Here is an 11,900-nt window from a genome sequence, read left to right on the forward strand (position 1 = left end):
GCTAACATCATGCTAGCTTCATGCTAATCATGCTAGCATCATGCTAGCTTCATGCTAATCATGCTAGCATCATGCTAGCTTCATGCTAATCATGCTAGCATCATGCTAGCTTCATGCTAATCATGCTAGCATCAATCTAGCTTCATGCTAATCATGCTACCATCATGTTAGCTTCATGCTAGCATCATGCTAGCTTCATGCTAATCATGCTAGCTTCATGCTTATCATGCTAGCATCAAGCTAGCTTCATGCTAATCATGCTAGCATCATGCTAGCTTCATGCTAATCATGCTACCATCATGCTAGCTTCATGCTAGCATCATGCTAGCTTCATGCTTATCATGCTAGCATCAAGCTAGCTTCATGCTAATCATGATAGCATCATGCTAGCTTCATGCTAATCATGCTACCTTCATACTTAAACATACTAACAGCCAGATAGCCTACTAAATTAAACTTATGTCAAACCGTTTTAAACGTTCAGGCTACGCTTTCTCAAGCCAACATAAAGTTTGTCTTCAAACTTTACTATCTAGTTATTATTATTATTCTTTTTCTTCTGAGACTAAAATTTCTAACTCTAACTCGTCCTAGAGCTTTCAAGCTACAGCCATCAAACTTTGGACATACCTTCGGTCTGATCTGACTCGAGTTGCTATATCTTTTCTAACTGATGGGACCTTCCGAATTCCTAAACGGGGCGCTGAAACACCCCAAAATTTCCATTGACTTAACATTGAGACAAACTTTGACAGGTCATAGCTGCGAGTGAGAAACTTGTAGAAACTTGTGGCTTACCACATTTAAGGAGGCTGACAGGCTGTGTAAGAACATACCTCACAATGGGGTGTAAGCTGTACCCCTGGGGTGTAAGGGGCCCCCAAAATTTCCCATTGACTTATAATGGGGCAGGAAACATGCCCATAAAAGGGAATAAAAGCGTCCCAGATGGAATATCTTCACTTTAGAGTGTCTTAGAGACATGGGGGTGGGCTAATTTTACTCAAGCATCCAATCAGTCTCTTAGGATCACCCCAGAGCTATTAAGCCACGCCCCTAGCAACAATTTTGGGTACCCTAGCAACATCTCCCATAGACTACCATTATAAAAAGCCCAGATGGATATCTTTGCACCAGAGTGACATAGAGACATAGGGGTGGGCTCATTTTACTCAGGCATCCAATCAGTCTCTTGGGATTCTTATTGAGGTATTAAGCCACGCCCCTAGCAACAAAATATGAAGACCCTAGCAACATAATAAACAAAGCCTTATATCTCTGGATCTGAACATCGTAGAGACACAGAGGTTGGACCGTTTTACTTGTGGCTTGAAGTGTAATCATTATGGGATACCAATTTTCTCCCTAGCAACCAAACTTAGTACCCTAGCAACGGAATAAACAAAGCCTTATATCTCCGCTTTAGAACATCATAGAGACACCGGGGTTGGACCGTTTTACTTCTGGCTTGAAGTGTGATCATTATGGGATGCCAATTTTCTCCCTAGCAACCAAACGTAGTACCCTAGCAACGGAATAAACAAAGCCTTATATCTCCGCATCAGAACATTGTAGAGACACGGGGGTTGGACCGTTTTACTTGTGGCTTGAAGTGTGATCATTATGGGATGCCAATTTTCTCCCTAGCAACCAAACTTAGTACCCTAGCAACGGAATAAACAAAGCCTTATATCTCCGCATCAGAACATTGTAGAGCCAGGGGTGTTGGACCGTTTTACTTGTGGCTTGAAGGGTGATCATTATGGGATGCCAATTTTCTCCCTAGCAACCAAACTTAGTACCCTAGCAACACAATAAATGTTAGCTTCATGCTAGCTTCCTGCTAATCATGCTAGCTTCATGCTAGCTTCATGCTAATCATGCTAGCATCATGCTAGCTTCATGCTAATCATGCTAGCTTCATGCTAGCTTCATGTTAATCATGCTAGCATCAAGCTAACTTCATGCTAATCATGCTAACATCATGCTAGCTTCATGCTAATCATGCTAACATCATGCTAGCTTCATGTTAATCATGCTAACTTCATGCTAGCTTCATGCTAGCTTCATGCTAATTATGCTAGCATCATGCTAGCTTCATGCTAATCATACTAGCTTCATGCTAATCATGCTAACATCATGCTAGCTTCATGCTAGCTTCATGCTAGCTTCATGCTAATCATGCTAGCATCATGCTAATCATGCTAACATCATGCTAGCTTCAGGCTAATCATGCTACCATCATGTTAGCTTCATGCTAATCATGCTAACTTCATGCTAGCTTCATGCTAATCATGCTAGCATCATGCTAGCTTCATGCTAATCATGCTAACTTCATGCTAGCTTCATGTTAGCTTCATGCTAATCATGCTAGCATCATGCTAGCTTCATGCTAATCATACTAGCTTCATGCTAATCATGCTAACATCATGCTAGCTTCATGCTAATCATGCTAGCTTCATGCTAATCATGGTAGCTTCATGCTAATCATGTTAGCATCATGCTAATCATGCTAACATCATGCTAATCATGCTAGCATCATGCTAGCTTCATGCTAGTCATGCTAGCATCATGCTAATCATGCTAGCATCATGCTAGCTTCATGCTAATCATGCTAGCATCATGCTAGCTTTATGCTAATCATGCTATCATCATGCTAGCTTTATGCTAATCATGCTATCATCATGCTAGCCTCATGTTAAATTATGCTAGCTTCATGCTAGCTTCATGCTAAATCATGTTCGCTTCATGTTAAATCATGCTAGCTTTATTTTAAATCATGATAGCTTCATGCTAAGTTGTCAAACTCTACTCTCAGACTAGGCTTTCTCAAGCCAACATAAAGTTTGTTCCGACGAACTTTTCTATCTAGTTGTTTATTAAACCCTGATATTAAATAAATGCACTACTTAATAGACAAGCAATGTCAGAAAGACGGATATCTCATACATTATAAAGTAACATCACAACTATTGGCTCGACATGGACACATACTATGGTTTCCATAGTAACTGTAAACAAAATGTCATTGAAACTATGAGCCCGTGCAGGTCCAATATCATCTAAGTAAAAAAAGATGCCGAAGAGAAAGGGAAACAAGGGGAAAGGGTGAGGATGAACAATATTTGTCTGCATCCAATATATCTCAATATCTGACGATTAAGTCATATTTATAGCATGCATTCACAAATGTTTTTACGTATTGACAGAAAAGGTAAGAAAGAAGGCAAGCATGAGTCTAAGGTCGACAAGGAGTCCGAGATGGAAAACTTGAAAAGAAACGCTGAGTTATGGGAGGCGAAGTTTAATATCACGGAAATATCGCTTGTGGAGTATCGCGAGGCTGCTCGCACGCTCGCCAGAGCCAACGAGGAGCTCACGACTCAGCAATACAGAACAGAAAAAGACACGGAGGATATTATTGCTTTTCTGAAGAAAACAGATCAAGAAAAAAGAGGAATGGTGTGTGTGCAATTGTTAAGTGATTTCTGCTTACTTTTCATTGTCATATGAGGGTGATATTAGAATGTAAGGTAGCGTGCACACTAAGCTTTTACGCCGGCGGCCGGCATATGTTTTAAATAGTTTCTAATGGAAACGCAGGGTTTTTCAAAATTACCATGAATTTACTAGAATGAATTTCCCAGTAAATACAAAAATGTGCTGTTCACACACGCAACGAAGTTAATTTTTTTCCCAGCAAGATATCATTCACACATCAGTATCAAAATACCGGTAAACTCTGTAAGAAAGCGGAAGTTATCTCTGGCGTGGGGTGAGCACAGTGTTATATTTGTAAACAATGGTGGGTTATGACTTCATATCCATGGTCGGTATTTTGTTATTTTCACATTTGTGGCAAACGCTGACAGTCGTCAAGTTGTTCGTGGCCAAACAACATTGCATTAGGCGACGTCAAACGGAACGTTCATCTTAAACAACAGTACTGTTTGCAAATTAGGCTTCACAGAGGGTGTGCTAAGGACATTGGCAATTCTGCAAATAGATGGTAGGTGAAGAGATGTGGACGTTTACTTAAAGGCGGAGTGCACAGTGTTTGAAAGCCAATGTTGATATTTGAAATCACCTAACCAAACACGCACCTACCCCAATAGAATCTGGACCTTCTTTTGATAGACCCGCCCCACACATACGCAACCCAGGCAAAGATGTTGGTTAGAAGACACGCCCCTTACTGCTCATTGGCTAGAAGAATGTTTTGGTAGTCTACCCGATTCCCTTTTCCAAAGCGTTTTAAGAAATTGTGCACCCTGTCTTTAAGGTGTTTGACGTCGTCTGTTTTAAACGTCGGTAATCTTTATTTTTTGTTCAAACATAAAGCTTACATAAATTACTGGTAATCTTACAACCCTTTCTTACTGGTAAATTGACAGTTAAGTTAGCGCTATATGCTAGTTGATGTTATATGCTAGTGTCAGAGGTGTAAAAAGTACTCAAAAATTTTACTCAAGTGAAAGTACAAGTACTGAGTGTAAATTTTACTCAATTAAAAGTAAAAGTATCTGGCGAGAATCATACTTGAGTAAAAGTAAAAAAGTACCACATTAAAATTGTACTTAAGTACAGTGGCGTGTTTACCCACCACGCAAACCACGCAATTGCGTGGGGCCTCGCGGGCTTGGGGGGCCCCCTACTGGCCACAAGGTGTGGGAAAGTATGTCACGTTTATTCAGACCCGAATCTAGGGTACGGATAAAGCACGCGTGAGCGAGAGATGTGGGAGTATGCATGTAGAATAATATTTGCGCTCATCCTCGCGAGGGCACATATAGGCTACTTCATGAGCAAAACTCTACGGGAAAGCGCACCTCTGCTCAGCGCGCACAAATGCAGCCACAAAGTGCTGGAATGAGCGCTCGCTCGACTATCTCTGTGCTCTCGTAACTGCACAACATTCACTCGATGGTCAAGTTTACTTTAAAGACTTTGGGCTTCACACCTGTGATTGGTGGTTCGGTTCCACACTCGTACAGGTATAAACATGATAAAGACACCACGCAGGGGTTTTAATCACGTCGAAAATAGACGACAAATCATATTCTGGTTCTCATCATTGTCATTAAAATCTCATCTTTAGTGTATTTCTAGTCTATATGCTTGTTGTATCTCACAGTAAGTTTGTTTTTGCAATATGAACATAAGAGTTTTATGTGATTCTGTGATTCCCATCCATAAATTCAAGCAATAACCAACTTACAATGTTGTTTGCTGGTGTTAATTTGTTCAGTTTGTTAGATCAGTATGAATCTTAATCTAATGCTTCCTCTTTTTCCTCATTTAGTTTTTTTTAGTAAGATTTCAGACACTGAAGTTGCAGTTTTAAATACATTATTTTAAATACATCCTATAATACATTTGCAAGCAAAATATATATCTGAGAGGGGCGTGAAACATTTTTTTAAACCAAAAATTTTTGTCATACCAAACTAACAATTTAGTGTTATTTTAAGCAGTGTAAAACAAAATAAACCAGGTTTATATATCTCACTTAATTCTATATACTGAATATTATTGTTGTGCAATTCAAATGAAAAACCTTGAGCAATGCTGGGGCATGGGGGCCCCGGTTCTTGGACTTTGCAAAGGGCCACCAAAATGGTAAACACGCCACTGCTTAAGTATTAAAAAAGTAAAAGTATTTGGAAGAGATTCTTGTTTAGGCTTTTAATCTCTAAAAACATGTGAATGAAACACATACAAGGTTTTATCCTGCTTTACAACTGTTTGTATTTAATTGTATTTATTTATACCACAGGTTTGTTGAATGCTTGATTCTGATTGGCTGAGAAATGTTCCATGGGTGTTGATTATTTTTTAATAACCGCACACCTAACCTTTAAAATGTCTTAAAAATAGGCACCAGAGCAATGTTTGTGGTAACCATGGTATAAGCGGAATAAATGGCTCCGGTCGTTTGATTTATTCGCAAATAATGCACACCCGCGGTGTAACGCATTACCACGTAGGGTGTGCATTATTTTCTTATTATTCAACAGCCCGTCGTCAATTATTCCTTACTTATCAAACTACAGTATAAGACTACCTTTTCAGTATGCAACATGCTACTCAAAGTTGTAAAACCTCAAATTTACTTAAGCAGAAGCTAATTTCAAAATTCAAGCTCTATCAAGCCTCTCACAGGCAGCTGATGCAGGAAGAGGTGTATTAGACCTTGTTCACACTGTCAGTCCAAATCCGATTTTGGGGTATATCCGATAGGAATCCAATCACATTTAGAACGTGTGAACGGCCAAAAACCACATGAAATCCTTTTTTCTAATACTTTTCAGGCTACATCCAGTGGTAGTTTTTCAAATCGCATTTTCGGAAATCCATTTCAGTCTGACCGCCCTGATCGCATTTGTGTAGCTTTTTGGTTGTATTATGCTGTTGTGTCACGTAAACACGTCAGAAGTCGAGGCAGATTGCCGTGCCAGCGCGACGTCATTGCCATAGAAATAGTGCAGATAATCCGGAAAATGGCAGAACGTTACAGGACGCACAGATCAGATCTGAACAGTTGTGATACACAATATGGACAGTGAATCTGTCAAATTGGATATGCACCAAAATCAGATTTGGACTGACAGTGTGAACAAGGTCTTAGTCTTGATAGACAGGCTGCAAATAGCAGGGAACATGTCACACAGGAACACACTTCATGTGTTGATGGTTTCAAAGAAGCAAAAAATCTTCATCATCAGATGAACTGTTGGCCAATTCCTTAGAATTGTCCAAAGGATCCAGAATGAAATACATTTAAGTTAAACTGGCCATCAGCCCAATTCAATTGTTTTGGTAAGAGCAAGGGAAAATAGAATGAGGGGATCTCTAAAAAATAAGTACTTTTTGATTTTTAAATAAAATTGTAAGGAGTAAAAAGTACTTTTTTTCCTTAAAAAATTTAATTAAGTAAAAGTAAAAGTAGTGATTTTAAATTGTACTCAAGTAAAGTAAAAATCCCCAAAAATAATACTTAAGTACAGTAATCAAGTAAAATTACTCAAGTACTTTACACCTCTGGCTAGTGTTTAGGCTGAAGTTCTACTATTGACTTTACAGTTAACCCCAAACTTACCACTACTGTCCATTAACAATCTCTAAACAATTGATTATTCCTCAAATTCATTATATTCGTCTGATAAAGGCTCAAACATAAGGTCGGTTTGCACACACTGACAAACAGCCAATTACAGCAGAGCTCAACATTATTATTCATGAACCTTTCAAATAAGGTAAGAATAGACCAATTCATTATAAGGGCAAATCCTAAGGTTCTAGTGGACATGTAAAACCGGCTCGGGATAGTTTTTGCACTCAATAAAGCCACATACCTTCTACGTAAATATCAGAGAACAATTTAACATATAATTTTAGTGCATTCTTTGGCACCTTTAATACCCATTCATTTTGCATATTCATAAAATATATGTATACATGTCTGTGTCCTAAGATTGCTGCATTAGAAGAGCAACTGAAAAACGATAAAGAAAAAGCCTCAATTGAAAAAGATGCCTTGGTAAGCAATTTTTACAGTAAATTACTGCTTTGTTGAATTCTGACACCATAAACCCTTTAACGGTAAATCTGTATGTTAAATGATCTGGCGAATGTATCTGCATTGCTGTTATCATAAGTTTCACTTCATGAGTTTACATTAACTGGCTGTTGCAGATCGCTGAATGTATGCAGAAGATTGATAGCGTAGAAGAGAAGTTTAGGCAGAGGTCAAGTGACTTCCAGAGGATTCCCGAAGAGATCAAAACCATCAAGCATTTCAACAAAATAAAGGCCCATCTGGAAGAAGAACTGATCAATGTACTGCACCATTTATTAAATACAAATCACATATGCGAAGCAGGATGAATCAAATATGAAAAATGAACTTCTGTGTTTTTGTTCTTGCAGATGAGAGAAAAACTGCGCATTGATAACCGTGAACACAGCAATAGTCAGATGAGATCTCAGTACAAGTACCATACTGCAAGGGTGAGAAAACCCAGCCATGACCTATATCCCTCAATAGGAAGATACTGTAGCAAATTGCAATTTTAATTAAATTTTAATTTTGTATTTTTAATGTTATTTTGACTCTAAACATTAATCAACAGTATCTACAGTGTATCTTTTTTAATATAAGCATATGTGCCATTAAAATGAATCAGTCAGCTATTTGCTTTTTTAGATTCACCTTGATAAGGAGGCAGAGCAAAAAATCGCTCAGCTGGCAGAGCTATCACATCATGAAGCCACAGTGTAACTCCTTTAATAAATTCTTTAGTCATTCATTACATTCCAGTTGCGCATATGATTTTGTTTGTTAGTGTATCTTGTATGCATGATTCAAATCAGCTTCAGTGGCTCCCAACAGGCAGCTGGATGCAGCGTCACATATTGTGAGCACGGAAAACATGCGATTGAAAGAAGCACTGAGTTATCACGTAAAAGAGGCTGAGGAACTGAAGAGGACAAATGTAGCTTTAACAGAGAAGAACTCCTCCCTTGCTCTACAGAAGGTGCACATAGCACAGACAGTATCTGTTTTTTAACACCAGTCCAATAATTTATACTGACTGTCCAACTTATTGTTTGCAGGAGACGAATGAACTAATGAGAAAGGAATGTGAATCTCAGGTGAGAGCCCAATACGGTAAGATCTCTGAGCTGAAGGCTAAACTGGACACACTTGAGCAAGCTCAGAGCATCATGGCAGGAGAGAAGGGAAAAGTGGAACACCGTGCTGTGGTCAGCATCCAAGCAGACAGCCGAAATCTTAAGAGGCTGGAAATGCTTTTAGCTGCTCGTGAGAAGGAGCTGGTGCAAGTGAAACGTCTAGCACAGAGCGTTATTGAACAGCGCAAAGAACTCGAGCTCTTCTTTCATGAAGCTCTCGACCACGTAAGGCAGGAAATAAGAACGCAACAACAGCATTACAGGTTAGCTGTAGTTATGCAAACTAGCCAGATTGAATTTAGATTATAATGGGACATGAGGTAATCTTAACTAAATCCTGTGTGTGCAGACAGGAGGCTCTGAAGGCCTATCGCTGGAGAATGAATGAGGCTCGATGTGGAAGGTTGGAGTATCCTCGCATACGGACCTTCACTAATGTCCCACACAGCACCAATGATGTTCACACTGACCTAGAAGAGGCGGAGAAATGGTGTGCATGATTTTAGTACCAAGCACTTTTTAAATGTATCTCTTATCTAGATCATTGTGATAACAAAAAGACATTTTAATGCCTGCTTTTGTACACTTTTTATAGTACACTTAAATATAAATGATTTAAAGCTAATAAACATAGAGTAAAAGCTAAAATGTCTACTTTTATGGGTTAGGATTTGGCCTTTAGAACTGACAACACTGTCATTTTTAGGAGTAATTTGAAAAGTTCTGGTGTGGACATTTCGGATCTGACCTGGGAGCAGAAAGAGAAACTGCTCAAGCTGCTGTTTGCTAAATTAAACGGACAAAAAATAAGGTATGAAATTACATTCATCTTTCTTTAGAAGTCAATACTTAAGAACCATAGTATAATACGCACTTTAAGTTGCTTTGTATAAAAGTGTCTGCCAAATGTGCAAATGTAATACAGTTCTCTGGATTTATTTACGTTGCACATATTCAGAATCAGGTTGCCAAATACTCAACGAATATTTTTACATAATATGACACTTACATTTATGCATTTGGCAGGCAGTTTGATGAAACAGCAGATTTGGGCTATACACATTGTATCAGTATGTGTTTCCCCTGGGATTTAAACTTATGACCTTTGTGCTGCTGGCTATGTAGCAACAGATAAAACAGTGCTACATGGCAATACTCATGTGTTTTCTACAGTTTGTTACTGTTAATTTTTATTGTTGTTGTTTTTTTGCTGCTGACAGAAAGCCAGCTCAGCTCCCAGCTCTACCAACTTCCTTATCTGAGAGGGTCCAGGTTAACAGTGATGCAGGGTAAGGCCGCACCCAATGAGAAATAAATATCTTTAAAAAAAATACTTTTTCTGTTTCATCTTTTGCATATAGATAATTCTGGTTGGAATATTATGAGCTTTCAATAACTGTGACCCTGTCTGTGAACTTCAGGCTAAAGTCTCATATTCTGAGGTTGATTTCCCTCATTGATTTCAATCTTGGACATGGCCTTACTCAGTCAATATTAACCCTTATAAGTCCCTTGGGGTCATTTTGACCCCAAATACACTTTTCTTTAGTTAAAAAACCCTCCCTTCATCTCAGTGGAATATGATTTTGTGACTTTTCTAGATTCTCGATATTCATATGAAAAACCTGGGCTTGATTCGGTTGTTCTGAAGATGTGTAAAAAAATGTTACCCAAAAAGGCCCTTGGGTGTCAAAATGCCCCCAATTGAAAATGAATGGGAAATGCAAAAAATTCATTTCTAATTGTATAAAAAATGCATCCAGAATAAATTTCAACACAGAAAAGAAGGCCTGGTACTAGAACCCAAATGCAGTATAGAAAAAACGTGCTCAACCACACACACACACACACACACACACACACACACACACGCACGCACGCGCGCACACACACACACACACACACACACAGTCAAATTTCTGTGGCATTTTGTAAAAACAGACATTTCAAAATGCATCAAAAACTACAAAAAATCCACTATTTGAAATAATACATTTATTTTTAATGTCCTTTCTAATGTTTATATATACATAAATTCACAAAATGTATCACTAAAGTAGTGATGTGAGCAGTTGGCCACATTCAGTGAAATGAATAGGTCTCTATGGGCCTCTGCTGGTCAAAATTATTTATTTCCTAAACTGTAATTCTTTTATGTTTTTTTTCTCTAACCAGCAGATGGCCAAATTCAACACATAACATCTAGATCAATAACTAAAACAATTTAAATAAAATTTACATCATAATTTATGTGAATTTTTCATAAGAAATTAATATTTTACCTGCAAGCTAATGGTGTAGTTGAGGAATTTAGTAGTAAACAGGTACAAAAGTACTTCACATCTCCCAAAACATAGCATTAATGTATAGATGAGAAGTAAAAAAAATATATATTATTTGTATCATTAAAACTTTCTATATTTTTTGTAATTACTCTTTCAATATCTAGGGTCATTTTGACCCCCACAGAACTCTAATGCAAACAGGAAAATCGGAGCTTACATATATATCAAGGTTATATTTTCACAGAATGTTCTTTACATTATGTAGAAGGATTTATGGAGAAAACAGTAAATCACAAAAAGTGACTTTAGCTGGGTTTTTTACAAGCAGGGTCACGTTTATACTGCTTTTCTATGTTTTTTAATGCTATTAGTAATTTGATGTGTTTTTTTTCAGGTTTACTAAGGATAAGCAAAGCCTGACCTTTATAACCCAGATGCCAACGGCAAATGGGACTTCTGACCCCTGTGTCCTACCAGCCATTTAAAGCACCTCACTGTTTAACTTCATACAGTATTCTACTCAGATATCACACCTGAAAATATGTTTTGCTACAAATGGACAAATGATTATGTATCCGGTTTCATCCTTCCTGTAAAGAAAAGATAACTGAAGGACTGCAGCGAGTAGGATTCAGGGTTTTTAATGGATAAATGCATAAAGATAAAATCTAAATAAAACATAAAAGCGCTATTGTTTCCAAAAAAGCCTGTCAGAGAAAGCTTGTGAAAATAAATATTTCTTACCTTTTTATATTCTGTATAACTATTTTCCAATACAAAGAACCTTTTGTGTACAGAAATTAAGTACATTTGAGCAAATTTTGTGTAGTGAGAGTGTAGTGAATCTGTATTTACAGATATCTTGAATCTTCTGTTATGTACGAAAAATAAAGAAAAAAGAAAACAATGCATTTCTGTCTT

The 11,900-nt window shown here is 37.8% G+C and overlaps 1 protein-coding gene across 1 annotated transcript; it reads left to right on the forward strand.

The window, feature by feature from the left end:
- Nucleotides 1–3,251: 3,251 nt before the first annotated feature.
- On the forward strand, nucleotides 3,252–11,884 carry bbof1a (basal body orientation factor 1a). Its single transcript, XM_065246985.2, has 11 exons — nucleotides 3,252–3,462; nucleotides 7,475–7,540; nucleotides 7,696–7,839; nucleotides 7,930–8,010; nucleotides 8,207–8,277; nucleotides 8,393–8,537; nucleotides 8,617–8,957; nucleotides 9,044–9,184; nucleotides 9,401–9,505; nucleotides 9,915–9,983; nucleotides 11,374–11,884. Exons 1-11 carry the CDS (start codon nucleotides 3,262–3,264, stop codon nucleotides 11,462–11,464), a joined length of 1,455 nt encoding a protein of 484 aa, XP_065103057.1. The 5' UTR covers nucleotides 3,252–3,261; the 3' UTR covers nucleotides 11,465–11,884.
- The last annotated feature ends 16 nt before the right edge of the window (nucleotides 11,885–11,900 follow it).

This window comes from Paramisgurnus dabryanus, chromosome 11 (genome assembly GCF_030506205.2).
Source record: "Paramisgurnus dabryanus chromosome 11, PD_genome_1.1, whole genome shotgun sequence".
NCBI classification, from domain to species: domain Eukaryota; kingdom Metazoa; phylum Chordata; class Actinopteri; order Cypriniformes; family Cobitidae; genus Paramisgurnus; species Paramisgurnus dabryanus.